The sequence below is a fragment of the Rhinolophus sinicus genome, linkage group LG01, assembly GCF_036562045.2.
Source record: "Rhinolophus sinicus isolate RSC01 linkage group LG01, ASM3656204v1, whole genome shotgun sequence".
Taxonomy (NCBI): Eukaryota; Metazoa; Chordata; class Mammalia; order Chiroptera; family Rhinolophidae; genus Rhinolophus; species Rhinolophus sinicus.
The window spans coordinates 202,133,729-202,153,211 of NC_133751.1; the positions used below are offsets into that span (position 1 = coordinate 202,133,729).

General features: G+C 38.8%; 1 protein-coding gene across 2 annotated transcripts in view; it reads left to right on the top strand.

Moving 5' to 3' along the window:
- CAB39 (calcium binding protein 39) overlaps positions 1-19,483 on the top strand; it is a 71,505-nt gene that overhangs the window by 13,784 nt on the left and 38,238 nt on the right. For both annotated transcript variants that reach the window (XM_074314786.1, XM_019739786.2), the window contains exon 2: positions 14,754-14,909. In XM_074314786.1, coding sequence (XP_074170887.1) covers positions 14,796-14,909 — 114 coding nt within the window. In that variant the 5' untranslated portion in view covers positions 14,754-14,795. The remainder of the gene's footprint in view (positions 1-14,753; positions 14,910-19,483) is intronic.

Below are 19,483 nucleotides of genomic sequence, written 5' to 3' on the forward strand. Positions count from 1 at the left end.
CCTTGTTTGGCTGTACACCATACATATTGACTGCCCTGATAACACTTTCCCTATTTGCCTTAATTTAGTAAGCTCTTCCCCACATATAATGTCCCCTTAGCAGTATTACCTATTTCCACCTGGGCAAGGAAATTGACACACTAGATCTCGCAGCATTTAACAAATTTATCCATGTAGTAAGGTAAAAAGCCGTACTCTCACGCTAAAATTAGCTAGTTATTTTTTCATGTTCCTTGCCTTCCATTTTAGGGAAATGGGAATAATTAAGGGTATATTTCCTTTTCTTTCCCCTCTGTCCCATCCCCCTTACCCAAAACATTACATAAGGAGCAAAGGAAAAATAGGGAAAGACAAATAACATGATTCCTGGGGTGTCATTAGTATACAAATAAATGCATGTGTTTTACACTGGCTAGATGGGGACCACACATTTGGCTTTGAATTTGAGTAGCCAGAACAAAGTAGAAAACAAGATCCATTCCAAGACTGTGTTCGTGAGATAAAAAACAAACCAGCCACTTACGAGAAGCATAATTTTCCTAGAAATTGAGAACCTGTGAATGCAGACTCTAGGTTCATAGTACACTTGTCTCAGTAGTTCTCTACAGGTTCTGTAATAGTGAAGTACCCGAGTTCAAGTTTAAGGTGTCTTAGTACAAGACATACGGAATAATATAAGGCTGGAGTGCAGTTTAATCAAATAGTTACTTTTCTGATGCTCTGGAACTATGGAAGCCATTCTCTATTCATACCACTGAACTTTTTAATTAAAACTGGTACCAGAGAAGTCCGAGTAACCACTCTGCTTTAACAATTAGCTAAGCTGGTGGGCAGCACTAATACCTGCCTTTGAAAATTGAAGTGTTTAACCGGGACTTAATTTTGAATCTATTTTTATAAGTTGACTTGGAGTCCAGGTCAGTGTTTTCCTCAGAAAATAATTCTGTGGGGCCAGTCTGGTGGCTCAGGTGGTTGGAGCGCTGTGCTCCTAACACTGAGGTCACCGGTTCGATTCCCACATGGGCCAGTGAGCTGCACCCTCTGCAACTAAGATTGTGAACAACAGCTCTCCCTGGAGCTGGGCTGCTGTGAGCGGCCAGAGGTTGGCGTGAGCTGCTGTGTGCTGCCATGGGCTACCATGTGCTGCCTTGAGCGGCCAGGTGCCATGTGAACGGCCCCACAGCCACGAGAGCTGCCGGGAGCTGCTGTGAGCGTCCAACCGACGACTGGTGACCCACTGCCTCAGCCAGGGGGCAGCACAAGGCTCATAACACCAGCATGGGCCAGGGAGCTGTGTCCTACACAACTAGACAGAAACAACGGCTTGAATGGAGTGGGGGGTGGGAGGGAGGCGGAAGAAGGGGGGAAAAAAAATTCTGTGTCCAACATGCAGAGATATTTAATGGACAGTGTATTATGTCATCAAGTAGTAGTTTTTAAAAAAATGTTATATTTCTGACCCAAAAAAAGCCCAAATATTAAAAAAACTGATAGGAGTGAGTGAGGTGTTTAGACTAGAGAGGAGATGGACCTTCACCTGCTCCAGACCTGAGAGCAAGGTTTAAAAGCTGCTGTTCGATTCATGGCCAATGTCATTTTAGTCTGGAAAAATTCAAAGCCTGGACCACCAATCTCCCACTTGAACAAGCTTAATCCATGCACCCCACTCGCCCCCAAAACACCTATAGCAAATCTAATTTTAATTAACATTAACTTCCTGTTGGAACTAAGAGTTTGACAGGTTGGTGGTATGGTTACCCCCACATTTGGGAGATCATTAAAAACCAAGAAGGCAGATTTTTGAGGCCTGCACAGAAATGACATCTCTATCTGTATGCTTTTTTGCAGATTACAGAACACTTCTACAAATAGTTTGTTTAGTTATCACACTCACTTGTGTTAGTAGCACTCTTCTGCTGACATAGTAAAGGAAAAATGAAATTCCATATTCAAAACTTCTATAGAAGGAAATACATTTTTAATGTAAGTAAATGTATGCATTATAGCTCTTCTGAATGTTTTGAGGCCTGTACCTAAAACTTAACTTTTTATGCTCTCTTGGATGTCAGATGTGTTTGTTGCACATTTTAGATATAGCTTTCAGATTAAAAAGCAAGTTTTCCCTTGTGACTATTGTGATGTCAACACTCACCTGGAAAGCACCACTCCATAAAGTGTGGAATGTTCTTTGAGCAATAAAAGAAGGCATGTGGTTATTCTGTAAACAGCACTTGGGTTTATAGTGAGTTTTTCACCTTCTGCCTTCCTTTTCACCCGATACTTGATTACCCACCAGAGCTTGGTGAAATTACAAAATAATTTTTGTTTCCTTGTGATGGTTCAGATTGTTGCATACAGTTCTCTAGCCACTTGTAATATATTTTCTGACTCTTATCCAAACTTATGCTGTTTACAGAATACAGTTCAAGAAGCATCTCCTCCGACCAAGACCTTCAGCACACAGTGCCCTGTCTGTCCTCTGAATTTGTTACCCAGCTCACTTAGTTGGGTTTTTTCATACAGGGTCTGATGGCGTGTGTTAGTCTCCTGTAGCTTTCAGTCTTCCTGTGTGTGTCCCGTGTCTCCCAGCTGTATTCTAAGTCCTGGTGGAACTACTAGTGAATGTGTACTACGAGATGAAGCATGACTACATCTTTTGGTCCACAAACTCACAAACTAAGTTTTGGCTGCAGAACTGGGAACTTTTTTCCTGCAAAAGCACAGGCAAGAGTTTTTGTACTTGATCATGCCAATCTCTTGACAAATGAGCTTCAGTTACTTCCTTTGAAATGAAATGTTTTTGAGCCTCATTATTTGATCTAGAATTTTTCCTCTCAATCCAGGATCAAGCCTCCATATGCCAGTGTGTTGCCATGGAGGGTGGAAAGAGGATATATTAACTAGTTAGGAGCATTCTCAGAGAAATCATCCCTTGGTGAAATGTTCCTCGTGATCCTCTAACGGGCCATGTAATTGTGTATTCTGTGACTCTAAATACTTCTGCTGGGAAAAGTCTATTTACACTAAATACCACCACAAGGTGGCCTTTGAGCAGTTTATAAAGAAAACAAACCTTCAAATCTCCAACTATGGTGCTTTAGCTCAGGCTGGGTTTGTGGCATGTTGGTGCTTTTGTGGGCATTTGGCCAGAACAGAAATAGCAATGCTTGGACCTTGAAGGAGAGTGATTTTCCAGGTTTACATCTGATCCTCTAGAAATAAGTTTTAAGGTTGTAAATTCTAAAAAGGAAATTGTTTTTCAGAATACTGCATTGTTCTTCCTCAGAATGACTAAAAGGAAAAAGTAAAACTCATTTCACCCCTCTCAGGTGTAGCTTTTTAGAACCATAGCATTTTCTTGCTTTTTCAATCTGTCTTTTGTGATACAGAAAATAACTTTCTAAAAGGCTTTTTTTAAATATCTAAACTTTGTTTCAGAGTTTTCATTTGTTTACATTTCAAGTTTGAACTATGAATTCTTTTTAAGGAGTTATCTTTTTAAAGAGCAGGATTGGCTGTTTGCTTTTCTTATTTACCAGAACGTGGGCGAGGCCATGTTTACCCACGATCATATGGACTGTGTTTGCACAACCTTGTGGCAAAGTGAGTGGTAAATATAACCAGAAGAAAAATGGATTATAATGACATCCTTGAAGATTGATTGTTTCACGTTTGAAAATGTGGACATTGATTAACCTTTCATTTTATTAAAATACAGTGCTAATTTGTAAAGAAAACGTTGATGTTCACATTTCCTGAAACTAATTCTGAAACTGGTAATGTAACAATTAATTCATTAGAATATCTGAATGAATCAGTGTAAATAAAACAAAAGATTGCAGATCCATATTGATAAAAGATCTTTAAAATTCTTATGGAAATTAGCTAATCAGTCATTTATTACAGATGTTTCTAAGTCATGGTTTGTAATATGTAACTATAATTTCAAGTTCTAAACCAAGTGATAAAATCTTTTTACCTTGTGATAACTTGATAAGTTCAGCACTGTGATTAAGGTAGCTTTCATTAATAAACGAGCTACTCAAATTGACTTTAAACCTGTCTTACAAACTGCAAGTTCCATCCTATCAGTTGGGTGTGAAATCAGCTTAGTGGACTGTAGTATTTTAAAAGGGGGTGAAGGGAGCAGGGGATTACCAGGATAGAATAACACAGAACAGAGAATATCAGTGCAATTTTACATAGTAAGGGTAAGTGCTGTTCGGTGATTGTGTGTGTGTGTGTGTGTGTGTGTGTGTGTGTGTATTTTTTTATGTATGTCAAGAGGTCTGTGAGCCATCACTGCTAGTGGTAATGCAGTTAGGTGTCTTGGTGGCCTTGTGGTTGTTTAAATGTCCGTACACACAATACAGATTGATGGCAGGCTTTAACCGGAAAGCTTCAGTATTTGTGCTTTTAGCAGGGAGTGAAAGAAGACCTATGTGACGTCCCTATCAGATCTGTAGTTGACAGGAAGCTGGTAGGGAAAGCTAATATTCATAATTATACAGTATCCTGCATACAAATCAAGAAGAAAAAGACTCCAAACTTAGTAGACTAATGGGCAGTACTGATGTACAAATAATTTTACTAAGGAAATACAAATGGATAATAGGCATGAAAATATGTTTGTTGTCATTAATGATCAGCAATTCAAATCAAAAGAATTGATGAGAGGGTTGGGAAGAGTTGGAGGTGAAGAAAGTAGCATCTTTGATCTAACAGATTGGCAAAAGGGGATTAATAGGGCCTAGTATCGGTTAGCTGATAAGGCAATGGCTGTCCCTGTGCACTGTTGATAGCTGTGCAATTGGCATAAGCCTTTGTTACAAGTGAAGAATCTTCACATTCTGACTCTCTTATCTCAGTCACTCAGAATCTTCTTGGCTTATTTTACTCTGGTATCTGGTATATAGAACAGTATAGAACTTTCTATGGTCTTTTTGCCAGAGAACCCTTTGTTTAGTCATGCTTTATGAAAAATTGCTTTCTAAGGTCAGCAGGACAGGGAGCATTTTTTCTGTTTTTATAAAGATGAAGAACCTGACACATGTTCAGTGGTTGTCCTGAGTCAGGTCATAGAGAGAAAGATGGGGTTTCTTTACCCTCAGTCATTTTTTATGACATCCAGGGACAACTGGTCTGGTACCTTAAGAGAAAGTAAAGCAGGGCAGGTCTGGCACCAAAGGGAAAGGACATCCAGTCGTGCACTAAAAACAAGACCCAAAGCCTATAACCTGAGTATTTTTGCTGAAATGTTACAAAACAGTCTGTCCTTTGGAAAAATGCTGCAACGACCCCCTGCTGACTCAAAAGATCCAGTAATTTCAGATATGAAGAAAGTGTGCGTTCACTTTTATAATACATTTAAAAGACATTGTTAAAGGTATATTTTGTGGAATTATTAAAAGTTTTGCCAAGCTACATTCATACAGAGAATTGAAACACAAGGACAGAGACCTTAATTTTTTAATCCAACTTTATTTATAATATTATTAAGCTGATTTAGAACTGGATGTTGATTTAGTCACAACTAGAAAAAAGCATTTAGAAGAGTGCTCCTATTCATGGCAGTTTATTTCAGTGCTGAGCAAACTACCTTTTTTTTAAACAAAAGACATTTGAAAACTGCCGGAGCCAATACTCAACTGGGGTGAAAAGCAAATATATAAAGAGCAAACTTTTTTCTGCAGAAGTCAGAAATCAGGTTAGTACATATATGTGTGCAGGTGTGTGTGTGTATTTTTAGAGGTTATTTAAACTTACAAGAACGAAGTCAGAGAGCTCTGATACGTAATACATTCCTAACTCCTAAGAGTTACTTAGCTATGTTCAGTTTGGTTAAAATACTTCCAACCATATCTTAAGTGAATTCTAGAACTGTTTTAAGTAGATGTTTATACATGCCCTGCCTTGTTCCAGAAAAGATTTAAGGCAGCTTGAAATATTCTACCGTACTTAATTAGCATAACTTTCATCTTCCAAACTCAGAATGACTGCATGCTATGCTGAAATTACCACTGTATAACTTGACACTTATAATACGTTTTTCTCAATAAGTGCTTAAGGTTTAACATGAGGTTTCTGTTTGTAAAATTAACACAGTTTTTTTAAACAAGAGCTGATGCTTTACAAAAATCGTGAAGTGGCATGTCTAAATTAGCTACTAACGCAAAACCCTTTCTCTCCTATAAGCAGATATCTCTTGCTTTGTTGCTCAAATAAAGAATGAGTTTTACCATTAGAACATATTTCATAAACATTCATAATTTGACATTCCCATGTTTTACTGTGAGTAAAACTTTCGAGGATAAATAGCAAGCCTGTTTTAGAAGAACACAAAGTGAAATTGTTTCTAAACATTCCGTTTACTAAACCCATTTCATTAAATGCCTGTTCTTTAATTCATTCAGAACAAAAGCTATTAATTTGAAATTGAATTTTTTTCTAAAAATTTAAACTTGTAGGAATGCTATGAAAGATAAGTTCACATAGAGGTGTGATCAAAAGCTACGGTGAATGTTTAAAAAATGTATTATAGTAAAAGACACATTGCCATTAATCCCCCTCAAAATACTCCCCCTCGCTTTGAACACTCTCATCCCATCATTCTCACCACGTTCTGAAGCAGCTCTGGACGTCCTCTTTCGTGAGTGTCTTTAGTTGCGCTTTCTTGGCTGCCCTGATGTTCTGAATCGATTCAAAATATTTTCCTTTCATGGTTATTTTGACTTTGGGGAAGAGCCAGCAGTCTCACGGTGCCAGATCCGGTGAATAAGGTGGAAGAGGACACACTGTAATGTTTTTATTTGACAGAAATTGCCCTATCAGAAGTGATGTGTGACACGGAGCATTGTCATGATGGAGGATGATTTACAGCACACTTTAAAACACACCTTCTCTCAACTGTAGCTCACACCCGACTGACTGCACTGAACAAGTGGAAACTCGTCACACACTGTTACTAAGGTTCGGCGCACTACTTCCCATATAGAAGATCCCTGCCTTTCCGTTGGATGACACTCAGCAGCAGCATTCACTGTATTTTTTTTATCGCACCTCATAAGAATTATTTAATACTTCAGATTACAAAAATGGAGTTAACAGCCCACATGACGTATATAACAGGTACATTTAGTACCAGGATCATGGAGAATGTTATTACACTAACAGTAGTCTACTCTCACCCATACCTCTAAATTCTGAAAATGTTGAAAAAGATTTGAAATCTCTGAAAATCTCTCGTTTTTCAATGTTTTTTTGGGGGAAGTAAGCATTTGCCTAAAAGAACTTTATTTTAGTTAAGAACACATTTTCCCAAAGGGTGCATGGATGGAGAAGCTCATGGTCACTCAGATGTAGGCGTGTGTTTGGGAGACTTGGTTGGGACTGGAAAGTAGTTGACAGTATCATAGCCTAGCTCTCTGTACAATACATTTCTGAGATTTAATAGAAAAGGAATTGGGGTTGTCAAAAAAAAAAAGCGTATGAAGCAGAGGTACGGGCCAATTTTTGGTTTTTGCCTTTTAGCGGGCGAGGTTATTCAGGGGTTACTCTTTTTCATATTTATTTCACTCATAAGCTTAGAAATTGCCTTTAGCCTATTTGTTCAGAACTTTTAAATCAATGTTTTAAAAAAGTCACTCAGTGAACATTTATTTGTGGTTACTGTGTTTGATAATGAAACCATCTTTTATGTTGTACATTTTTGTAATACTTGAACAAATAAATAGAAAGAGTAGAATTTGGAGTCAAGAGACTGCCCTAAATCCTGACATACACTCAATATGGGAGTGAAATGGAAAGTCATAGGGGGAGGGACTGAGCAGAGAAGTGACAGTGCTTTTGTCAAGTGTAGTAAGTCCTATGTGAGAGAGCTTACGTCATTTTAAATTCTGCTGTATCTAGGCCGTAAGAGAATATCAGTATGACTCCTGCATAGTATACAGTGTTGAACAGTATTGGCTCCTGAAAGTAATTGCAAAACACACTCCAAAGTTTTGTGTGCTCTCGAACACTTAATTTTGGTTTTGACATAGTTGATGAGCTATGTATTGGGTAGCTTTGGTAATTCACCAAAGGTCCACCTGCTTCTGAAAGCTACTCATAGTTTATCGTACTGGAGCTAAGTCACTCCATCTTATTTGCAGCTATGAAGAGCATGTATCCTATCCATTCAAGAGATGAATCAAAACTTCGAGATGCAATTTTAAAAAGGATAAGATCATTCATCTTATATTGTTATTCAGTCCGTATAGATACCTTTTTTTAAAAACCCATTTTTTTTTGAGACTAGGCACAAACCAGATTTTAGAAGGAAAAAAACCCACGTAACTATCCTCCACTACTATTTATTCAGATTTTACCATATGAAGATGTACTTTAAACATGTGTAATTTCTCATGCTAAGCGAGGTAGCTGTTGTTTTTCCCATTATAAAGATGAGGAAAGGGGCTTATAAAAGTGTAAGTCAGCTTAGACATGGGTGAAGCCAGGATTTGATCCCAGGTAATCTTGAAAGCCCATGTAATTAACTACTGTGTTTCATATAATTGCCCTGCACTACTGCATGGATAGTCTGGTGCACCTAATGCAATATCTCGCATGTTGTAGATATTCAGTATTGATTTGAATTAAGTAACATTAACCCTAGAAGCAGGGGATTAGGTCTCAGAGCCAGCCATCTGAAAAAATGGGTTCAGGTGTGTACTACATTTCACACTTTCCATGACTGCGTAGGTACCTTAATAGCTCTTGTGTACAACGGTCTTTTGTCTGTTTGCAGTGTTAGCATTTGATCACTAAGCGGATGAGTCCAATCTAACACATGTTAGTGTAGGGTCCTGTGAACTCAGCTGTCTAGGAATGTGTTGTCGTTCAGCAGCTTTTCCTTCCTGTCTCTGAACACATCCACCCACATCCATACACAGCAGAGTCGTGTCTTCTGTAGAGCAGGCGCTCCTCATGCCTTCTGTTTGGGGCATGTAGTGAGTGCACAGTGGGTATTTGAATAAATGTCCTAATGAGTGGTGTAGGGACCATCTGACTGCGTTTCAGGATTTGTCAGCACCTCGGTGAATAGCTTTAGAGTTAGGTGTGTGTTGCACAAGCCAGAAGTAGTCAGATTGCCTGAAAAGGGCAGCACCTCACGTCCTAACTCTAGTGATGTTAGACTTAGATTTTCCCAGTGGGTGTCTGTCTGTCCCCCAGCACGTCCTTGAGCTGGAGCTCTGTGTGCACAAGTATTAACGTAACAGCAGTGATTTGAAATTGTGCTTTCTAAGATGGAAGTGACCGTTCCTAGTATCATCTGGTCTTCATCTGTTTTGGAGAAAGGAGAAGACTCCCAGTACAAGACCACAAATATAGAGCATAAGGAATAAAAAGGAAAATATATACGAAACTGTTAATACTAGCTGTCTGTAGGCTTTGCAGGTGATTTTCTCTGTCTATCTTGTGTGGTCTTTCAGCGTTTGAACTTTGCACAATAAACATAACCATTTTTTTAAAGCTAGAAGTTTAACTGTTGTAAACATAGATGCAGAAGTAGATAGAAAGACTTTCAATATTCTGATCCCCAGCCCGATTCCCCTCCCCCCATGGATATAGAAGTTAGCAGAAGGCCATGCTTATGTGAACAACAGCACAAAAAGTAGTGCTGCCTTTTTTTTTTTTTTTTAATGATTTCAGCAGTCAGTGAATGTCCCAGGCATTGACAACCAAATTTTCCAGAACATCCCCTCGGGATGATATTGGCCCCATTGATAACCTCTGCCCTCTGGACAATAGCAGTAAAGGTCTACACTTGGTATCTGTAGGGACAGAGAGATTTCGAAAATGGAATTGACTACAATTATGAAATGATTATATAGGGAAGATTTAACATGTGGACAGAGTCTGGTATAATGACCAAATTTTGTGATTGGGTGAACAATGGAGCCTTTCACTGTGAAGGGGAACTTAGAAGAAGAAGCAGGGCTTGGGGATGAGGTTTGAGTTGCCTGGAGGACATCTATAGGGAGTAGAGTTAGAAATGCCGGCAGATTGGGGTGGGAGATAGATTACGGGTTGAAACCCTGGGTAGATGAGATCACTCAGAGAATATAGGGTAAAAAGACAGCCAACCTTGGAGTAAAAATGAGTCATTGAATTAAATGGAGAGAGGAAGGGCATTTAGAGACAAGAGAACAATAAGAGGAGAGAATGTAGGAAAGCTGAGAAGTGTGCAGTGCTAAATATTCCTGCAAATTCCTTTCGTGCAGATTTAGCATGCAATTCCATAAATGTTGATTTTAATATAAAAGTAGAATGCTAAATTGTAACAAATGTTCAATTATTTCCCATTCCTCTTGCCTCCCCTTCCCACCCCCCAAATTTTCAAGTTAAATTTCCCCTCTAAGGCTTCTTTATCTTGAGGATTCAATCATACACCATTCGTTACCATCGGAGCAAACTTACCTCCAGTTTGAGAAATGTAGGTCCGGGTTTCCAAGCCCTCTTTAGAATCCTAATCGTGGCTGGCATTCCCCCAGTTGCATTAATTTTGTCTTAAGGAGTCTTGCTGAGCTTTATTATGAACCATTTTTAAGAGACAGGAGGAAATTAGTTGTGTTGAAAGCTAAATGAATTTTTAAAATTATATGTACTTTTGTCCATTTTCTTCATGAACTCCAGTTATGTCCAAAACATAGTTTAGGCAGTTTTAAAACTATTAAGGAAAAAATGTGAACATACAGAAAAGTTGAGTAACAATGAAATCCCATATACCCACCATCTAGAATTAAAAATTAAGGTTTTTATTTGCAAAATGTGGTGTTCAGGCTTAAAGTATTAAAGCTTTGGGGCCCGTGGTAAGGAATTTGGATCTTATTTTAAGGGCAAGGAAAAGTTATTGAAGGGTCTTAATCAGTGGGTTCTTGTTGGCGTTCCCTAAAATTCCATCAGATACTTCTAATGAAATACTGGTGATGAGAAAGAGGGAAAGGGGACAATGAGAAAGGCAGGCAGTTATGCAAAAAGGTCTTTTAGCCATCTTAACCCTTCCGTGTTGAACCAGCTTGTACATCTCCATACTCTTGGGATTGTCAGTTCAAAAACTCAGACACGCGCCTGTGTGTTTCACATCCTTTCAGGTCCCAGAACACTGAATGGTACTGGCCCTTTGGAAGGCACTTCTCCACTCCTGGGAAGAAGCAGTGTGGGCTGGGGAGCAACTCCTGGGGCTGCCTTTGCTGTCATTTGAGCACTGCTGGAAGGTCATTCAGTGTTCTGTGGAGGGATTAACTTCTGTTCTGAGGAGTAAGGATCGAAGTCAGGAGACTGAAGCAAGAGTTGAAGCGTGAAGTTCAACTCTTTTTAAAACTAAGTTTGTATTTGGTTCCTAATCTTTTTGTTCCTCTTTATATTCTCTAAAATCAGTTAGTGATTCATGAATCTGTTTAATCATCCATATTTTTTAAAAAATAAAATTGAATAAAATAGAAAGTATCAGTTTTAGCTCTGTGTGTGTGTAATTACATAAGTTTCTTACTTGTAGATCATGATATGATCCAAGTTTGAAACACTGCTGGTTCTTTTGGCTCAATCTAGCTTTCACGATTATTAAGACTGGCAGCCTTTTCTCTGTCATTCAGCCTTCCCTTCAAGTGTCTAATGAATAGTACTTTTTATGTATTAAAAAATATATAGATTGTTTTTTATATTACCCATTGATTTCTTTAAATTTAGTTTTTGTTTATCAAAATTATACATGTGTTTAATTGAAGGAGGCAAACAGTTAACAAAAAGGGCTTGTAAGAAAAAATACCAATCCCTGCCCTTTTCCTGCTCCCTAGAAGTACCACCTTTCACTCTTGTGGTAGATTGTTTTGGTATCTTTCTCCACATCTTTAATGAGGATATTTGTATGACACATCTATGATATCACCATATTACTCATAACACTTGCCTCAATAGCTGCTTACGTTTTCTTTGTTACACTCATATTAAATACTTATAGCTCTATGCATATTAATCTAACATGTTTATTAAGAACCTTATTTCTTAAAACATAACTCTTCTTACCCTTTTAGCAACGTTCTAGGCACATGTATTGTCTACCTGCTTGGTCATCACTTGGGAGCCATTCATTAATTTTAAACTTTTCTGTGTTTTCAATTAATTATTTAAAAAGTTGGATCACAGGCTGGCATACAATATGAGTATAAGATATTTAAGCTTAATACATAGCAAACTTAGGCATAAGAAGCAAATTCTAAGGCAGAAGTTTTAAGGGGTGTTATTTCCTTGTTTTTGACCCCCAAAATCTTGGACAGTTGTGTTGTGTAATAATTGGGGAATTTGAGGCTGTAAATGAAAGAAATAAAATGATTTGTTTAATTATCACACTCCTACTTTAAAATAACTATATAGTTCTTATTTACAAGTTTTATAATCAAGTTATATCATTGTTATTCTTTCACTTAATAATCATACATTAACTGTCTTTTTAGAACAACAAATCATGAAAGGATATCTAAAGGCTGGGGGGTGTAAGAGCGGGAGTGGAGGAGGGAGGTGGAGAGAAAACAGGAGCTCGTCACAAGCAGCTTCCCCACGGCGGTTGGATCCTGCTGAGGAGTGTCCACTTCTTGTTTTGGGTACTTGTTACTAAGTGTATTTCCTCAAAGTACAGTCTTACTAGTTTGTTCTGCCAAATCTCGGCTGCCTGGGGTACTAATTACAAGGAATGATGGTGTCATGCCTCCCCTTTCCTTCACGGAAGCATTTTGCATCTTGTTCTCTTTGGCAGCTGTATTCTTTCTGCTATGACCAGTATAAAGTGTGGGGTAGGACTTTTAAAATCTTCTTTGCCTTGGAAAGTCACTTCTTCCACCATCGAGCCAGAGCTGAAAATATCTCCGTTGCATAGCACCACAGCACTTCCTGCAAAATACCGTGAACCATTCCCATCCTCACCCAGATTAACTTGTGGCATCACTGCCATTATTTGCGTAGTACAAATAGGAAAGATAATATTTTCAGAATTTATTGTGTGAATCCATTATGTTTCTGGAGAAGCAACCTGCATTGCCTCTCATCTGCCTCAAAAAAGAAAAAAAAAAGTGAAAAAGGAGCAAATGATGGGAAAGAATGATCCAGGATTTGTGTCCCATGTAGCCAGGTAATCAGAAATAATGGGAGCATGGGAGCAACTTAGCTATGATTGACCCAAACTTCTTGTCATGAAAAAGATACTCAGAAGTAAATTTACGCATCTTTGAATTTTGAGAACCTACGTTTGAGGACATTTCCCTTTGGTTAAGTAATATGTGGTTTTAATTTGATCAATAAAGGATTTACAAACTGAGCTAGACAAGTGATGCTGGTATAGAGTGCTCAGAACAAATCACATCCAAACACATCACGAATTAACATACCTGTTCGTGACTTCATTGGAGGCTTAACATGAGCATTCATTGCATGCTTTTCCCCAAAAACAGTTCATTTGTTAACAGATATATAAGTCACTGCATCTCAAACTTTAGAGAAAAACATTGAAATACTTTCTTCAATTGAAGTCTTAGGCAAAGTTCAAAAGAAGCATTATAATGCCTTGCAACAGATATTTTTCCATGGGGGAAAGAAACAGTGGGGTTGAAGTATCTAAAACCTGTTTCTCCCTACTTTGGTGGAGGTGGGGGTGGGCTCCCGGCACAAATATAGAAGTTTGGAACTCAGTTTGAAAACTTCTGATCTAAGTGATCTGTAAGCTTCTTCTCCAAAGTGTTATCTTTTGGTATCTTATATGAGGTTTAATGCTTATGAGTATAACTTATTTAGTGAAAGATATTGTAACTTCTGACATGTTCCCCAAGTTACTACCATCATTTGTCTTGTTAACTTTGTTTTTTAAAAAACCTGACTGGTTTTTAAAAAATGGTGACTTCTTGAAATAGTTGATGTTTTCTTTTCTATGATGTATATTGTGGTTTATTTGGTAGAAATGTTGTTTTCTGCCACCCACAAAAAAATTAAGAACTTCCAGAAGTTCATTATCTTCAGGGTTTTCCCAGTGAGTTCCTTTATGGGAGGTAGTCATATCCAGGTAGAAAGAGCACACATTGAAAGTGGTGCCTGAAGGATTTGAAGGTCTGAGGGGAGATGTTTCCAAGGCTCTGTCCAAGGTTCTGTCCAGCTCTGAGACCCTGTGGCTGACTGAAGAGGTGGTGGGTATGCCATGGAAGTGTGTGGCCACCGGGGTGTTTAGGAGGCTCAGCATGAACGCTGGCAAAGAAGCATGTGGAGAGACCTTGATAGTGGGCCTGTTGCTATTGCTGTTTGGTTAAGCCCTTTGCCTAACTTTTTGCCCCCGTTTGCTCAACTGTAAGATAGAGAATATCTGTAAATTGGAGGTATGTAGAGTGTGTTGATTAAGGACACTGCATCAAGACAGACTTGAGCCGGCTTTACCACTTAGTACTCAGCCTTGGCCTGGAGCCCTAGTTGTCCTGTGAATGAGTGACAGCTGCTGCCACCTACATGCTCAGCACCTGCCGGTTGCTCCTCAGTGCAGGGTTAAAAGGGTTTTGAAAAGTACAAAGTGTTCTACAATCCTGAGACCTCTCTGTATTACCATTTCTCCGGTATACTGGCAGGTTCCCAGTTCTACTGATTTTGAAAGTCACTGGTTTTCCTCCCAGATTAGAATTTAGACAGTATGTGTTCTCTTGACCCTACTTTTTTCTCACTTCTCCCTTGTGCTGTGTCCACAGGTAAAGTAGGCAGAGCGCAGCGAGGCATCTGTCGCTGCCGCCATGCCGTTCCCATTCGGGAAGTCACACAAATCTCCAGCAGACATTGTGAAGAACCTGAAGGAGAGCATGGCTGTTCTGGAGAAGCAGGACATTTCGGACAAAAAAGCAGAAAAGGTATGTATTTGGCATTATTTTACATTTTCCGATGTAAGATAAATTAGGTGTTTAAAAAATATCAACAAATCCCAATATGAGTTTATTTGAGGTTTTTTAAATATAATCCTAAGGTGGCATTTGCTAGTATTTAAATACCATGTTTTCTCCTGTACTGCCATCTAGCAAACATATTTCTAACTTTTTTCATTTGAGGTTTTCAAGTGTATTTACATTTTGTTTTCTTCATTGTTGAGATTGGTTTATCTGATTCCTGAAATCAGCGCTCCCACCAGCAGTCATCCTGGGGAGACGCCTGTCCTGGTTTTCTTTCTGTGTGTCCTGTATCCACAGCGCATCTTCCTCTACCCTGTTACCACAGCCCAAAACGTGACTTTTCTCCCAATCTTGTCTGTCCCTCTTTGAAACATCATCTTTCACTAAACAGCACGAACCCCCCTACTTCCTAAGGGGTTTCTGAATTGATTCTGACTTCCATTCCGACTTGACAAAGTGTGCCGTGACCTTTCTTGTGGACCTCATGACCTTTCTTATTTCTAAAATATCTCCCTTGCTTTAAGTCTTCAGTGCAGACTCCTTGAGTGGCACACAAGACCCTTTGTGACGTGATCTCTGCTTCTCTAGGTGAATTTCAACCCTCTCCCTTATTCTGTGTGCTCCAGCATCTCACCTTGCCTCCGTTCATTGAAAGCAACTAAAGCAGATGAGGAGCTGGACTGTTTTTCATGCCTTGGTCTTGTTCTCCCCCACTCCAGCTCCACCTCGGCCCCCATTCATTTTTCAGAACCACCCTATTCATTTCTTTCTCTCTCCCCCCCTTCTTCTCTCTCTCTCTCTCTCTCTCCCTCCCCTGAGTCCATGGTGATGCAGACGACAATGGCAGCTTGTACAGTTTGGTGTCACGATCTTGACTCAGGCTAAGGGATCAGCACCGTCAGTGCAAATGGCAACACAGTGGAAAAGGGCAGATGATATGTTAGTGTTGATATGAACACAATTTAAACCCCCACAGACCCCCTGAAAGGGTCTTCAGGGACCCCAAGGGGTCCATACTTTAACCTACTGTGATAGTTAATGAAAGGTATATGTTTATATGTGTTTGTGGCATCAGGTAGGGGAAGTGTCCTAATTTAGATGGGTTATATGGGGGAAATCTTACTGAGGAAGTGGCATTGGAGATGAGTTCTATAATGACAGAAAGCAAGTTTGTCTCTGATGGAATTCATCTACTTCATTAAATCAGTGGTTTTCAACGAGGGGCAATGTTTCCCTCCAAGGGGACATTTGGCAATGCTTGGAGAATTTGTTGGTTATTACGCTGGGGGAGGGCAGCTACTGGCATCTAGTTAGTACAGGCCATGGGATACTAGTACATGGGATAGCCCCCCACTCCCCTCCCCCCGGCCTTCCCCCCGGGAGAATTATCTGGCCCAAAATGTCAGGAACTCCTGCTGTAAGCTGAAGCAGGAATAGACCTCCTACTATTAGGATAAACAAAGGAAAGAAAAATAGTTGAATTTATAAAAAATAAATTTCACTTCAGTGGAAGGGGACAACTCTGAAGAACAATCCATACAAACTACTTATTCTGAACTAGGTTAGGAATTGGGAGGAAAACCCTGAAATGTCTGATGCACTTTCTTATCAAGATTGAAAAGTGCATAGACCTTCAAACCAATGGAACCAAGACCTGCAAACAATGGAAAGATGGAAGTCTAATCACTGAATTAACAATCATAAAGAACCATTTTCACATCATACTAAAGACTGAACAGTTAAAGGTAGTCCTACTAAAATCAGAGTGCTTGCTGCGACTTGTTATTTAGCATTGCTCTGGAAATTCTAGCCAATGCATAAAGAAATGGTTTAGAAGAAAAAACAGCTATTACAAATAAAGAGGGAAGATAACACCATTGACATACTCACATATCTTTACAAAACACTGGAGGATCAATGCAAAAATAAGCTTAAAGCAATTCACTAGGGCAGCTAAATAGAAAATTCATAACTTCCCTAAATACCGATCAAAACTATCTAGAAATTGTATTTTAAAAAAGTATTTCATTTGCAGTAGCAACAAAAAAAGTATAAGATGTCTGAGAATACTGTCATCAAGAAGTATACAAGAACCTATATGAAAAAAATTCTAAAACCTTATTCAGGGGCAGAAGAGAATACTTGGTCCATGTTAGCAAATGGAATTTAGTTAAGATGCCATTTCTTCTCAAATTAATTTTTAAGCTTAAAGCAATTCCATTCAAATCACAGTGGGATTTTTGTAACTTGACAAAAAAAATGGTTATAAAATAGCTTGAAGTTGTGGCAGGATCTAAGGAATATGAATTCTACTTTGTTTTGAAGTAAAACACATACTTTATATATCCACTTGCAGTCTTCGTAATCATGGTTAATGAAACTCCATCCTTCTAGTTGTTCAGGCCAAAGTCTTGAGTCATCCGTGACTCCTTTCACACTTCCCAAATCCAAATGTGAGCAAATCCGTCCACTTTATCTGGAGGGGAAAAAATTGAAAAGCCAGAACCATTTCTCCCTGTTTTCCTAGTTACCACCCTGGTCAGAGCTTCCATTATCTCTGCTCTGCATTACTGCAGTGACCCTCTAACTGGTCTCCCTTGCCTCCCTCCAACCATAGTGATTCTTTCAAAACGTGAGTCAAATAATGTTTCCCTTAGTGAACTAAATTCTACAGGCCAAATCCTGCCTAGGCCTGTTTTTGTAAGGCTCATGAGCTAAGAATGGTTTTTACATTTTTAAAGGGTTGGTTTTAAAAGCAAAGAAGAATATGCAGCAGAGACCTTATGTGGCCTGCAAAGCTTAAAATATTTACTGTCTGTCCTTTCACAGAAAAATAAATGTGGGCCCTTGCCCACGGCCACAATGGCCCCTTCTCTTAGTACTCCCCCCACATTGGCTTCCTTTCATTATGTGCTCCAGTCATACTCTTGCCTTTAAGGTTTTTGCCTTTGGCGAGTCCCTTTGCCTAAAATGTTCTTGCCCCCGCTCTCTGCTTGGCTTACTCCCTTATTGCTTTCAAGTGTTTGTTCAATGTCACTCTTCACCCAACCCCATATTTAAAACGCAACCCTGCCCTCTGGCATTCCTGTTCCCCGATCATGCTCTATTTCCTGTGTTGCTCTTAACCTTTTTAATATACTCAGTGATGTTTATTTACTATTTCTTCCCCTGTTAGAATATAAACCTTCCAAAGACAGAACTCAATAACTATTTGTATTTATTGAAAATGGAATGCAAAGCAGAGTTCACATGAAACAGTGTCACCGTGTGATTCTGCTGAACTCCTAATTTCTATTGAATAAGATATAATAGGTATTACTGAGAGAATTATAACAATTTGTATGTCGAGTTCGTGACTAATAAGAGGGTATCATAGCAAAGTATTTTCTGAATTTTATTATGGTAGCTAAGTATCCCAGTCCCTTTTAGTGTTACAACCCACAGAAGTAGTGAGATAAGTGACTCTTCTCAAGAAATCCACACTGTTAGTCCTAGTATCTTTCATATAGTTTTGTGTTCATTAATTATCTTCCCTTATAGTTTAGGATGGTCATGATTGGACAAACACTTTTAGCCAGTAGATCTGATTAGTGGATCACTCTGAGCTCCCAGGTAGGATTCCAGTGATCTGTTGCAGGATACTGTCCTGAAAAATCTAGGTACAGGTGGCTTCACTAGAGATTTCTACCAAACATGTAAGAAAGAAATAACACAATTTCTATACAAACGTTTCCAGAAAATTTAAGAGGAAGGGGTAGTTCTTAACTCATTCAATGGGGCCAGGATTATCCTAATAACAAAACCAAAGACATTACAAGAAAACTAGATTAATATCTCTCGTGAACATAGCTGTAAGAACTCTAAACTAAATTTTAGCAAATTGAATCTAACAGTAGAATAATACGTCATGACCAAATGGAGTTCATTCCCAGAATGCAGGGCTGGTTTAACATTCAAACATTAGTCATGTAATTTATTGTATTGACAAATTACATGTCAGTAAACAGAGAGAAAGAAACACAGCCTCCATTCTTGATAAAAACTCAGCAAACTAGGAATAGAAGAGAACTTCCGCACCCTAGTAAAGGGCACTACAGAAATGCTACAACTAGCATTACACATAGCTGGGGAGAGGCCGAGTCACTTAGTGCTAAGATCAAGACTAAGACAGGGGTGTCCACTTCACCACTTCTGTTCAACTTGATACTTGGAGGTTCTACCTTGTGCAGTCAGACAAGAAAAAGCGATAAAAGGCATTGAAAAGAAGGCATAAAATGGTCTTTATTTGTGGGTGACATGATTCGCTACATAGAAAAGCTAAAGGAATCTAGAAAAAAAAAACCCAGAACTGATACGTGAGTTTATCAGGGTCACAGGTTACAACATCAGTATACAAAGAGCAGTTGTATTTCTGTGTAATAGCAATAAAAAACCCAAAATTGAAATTTAGAATACCGTTTGGAATAGCACCAAAAAATAAACACTTAGGGATGTGACAAAAGAAGTGAAAGCCCTGTATACTGAAAACTAAAATATTG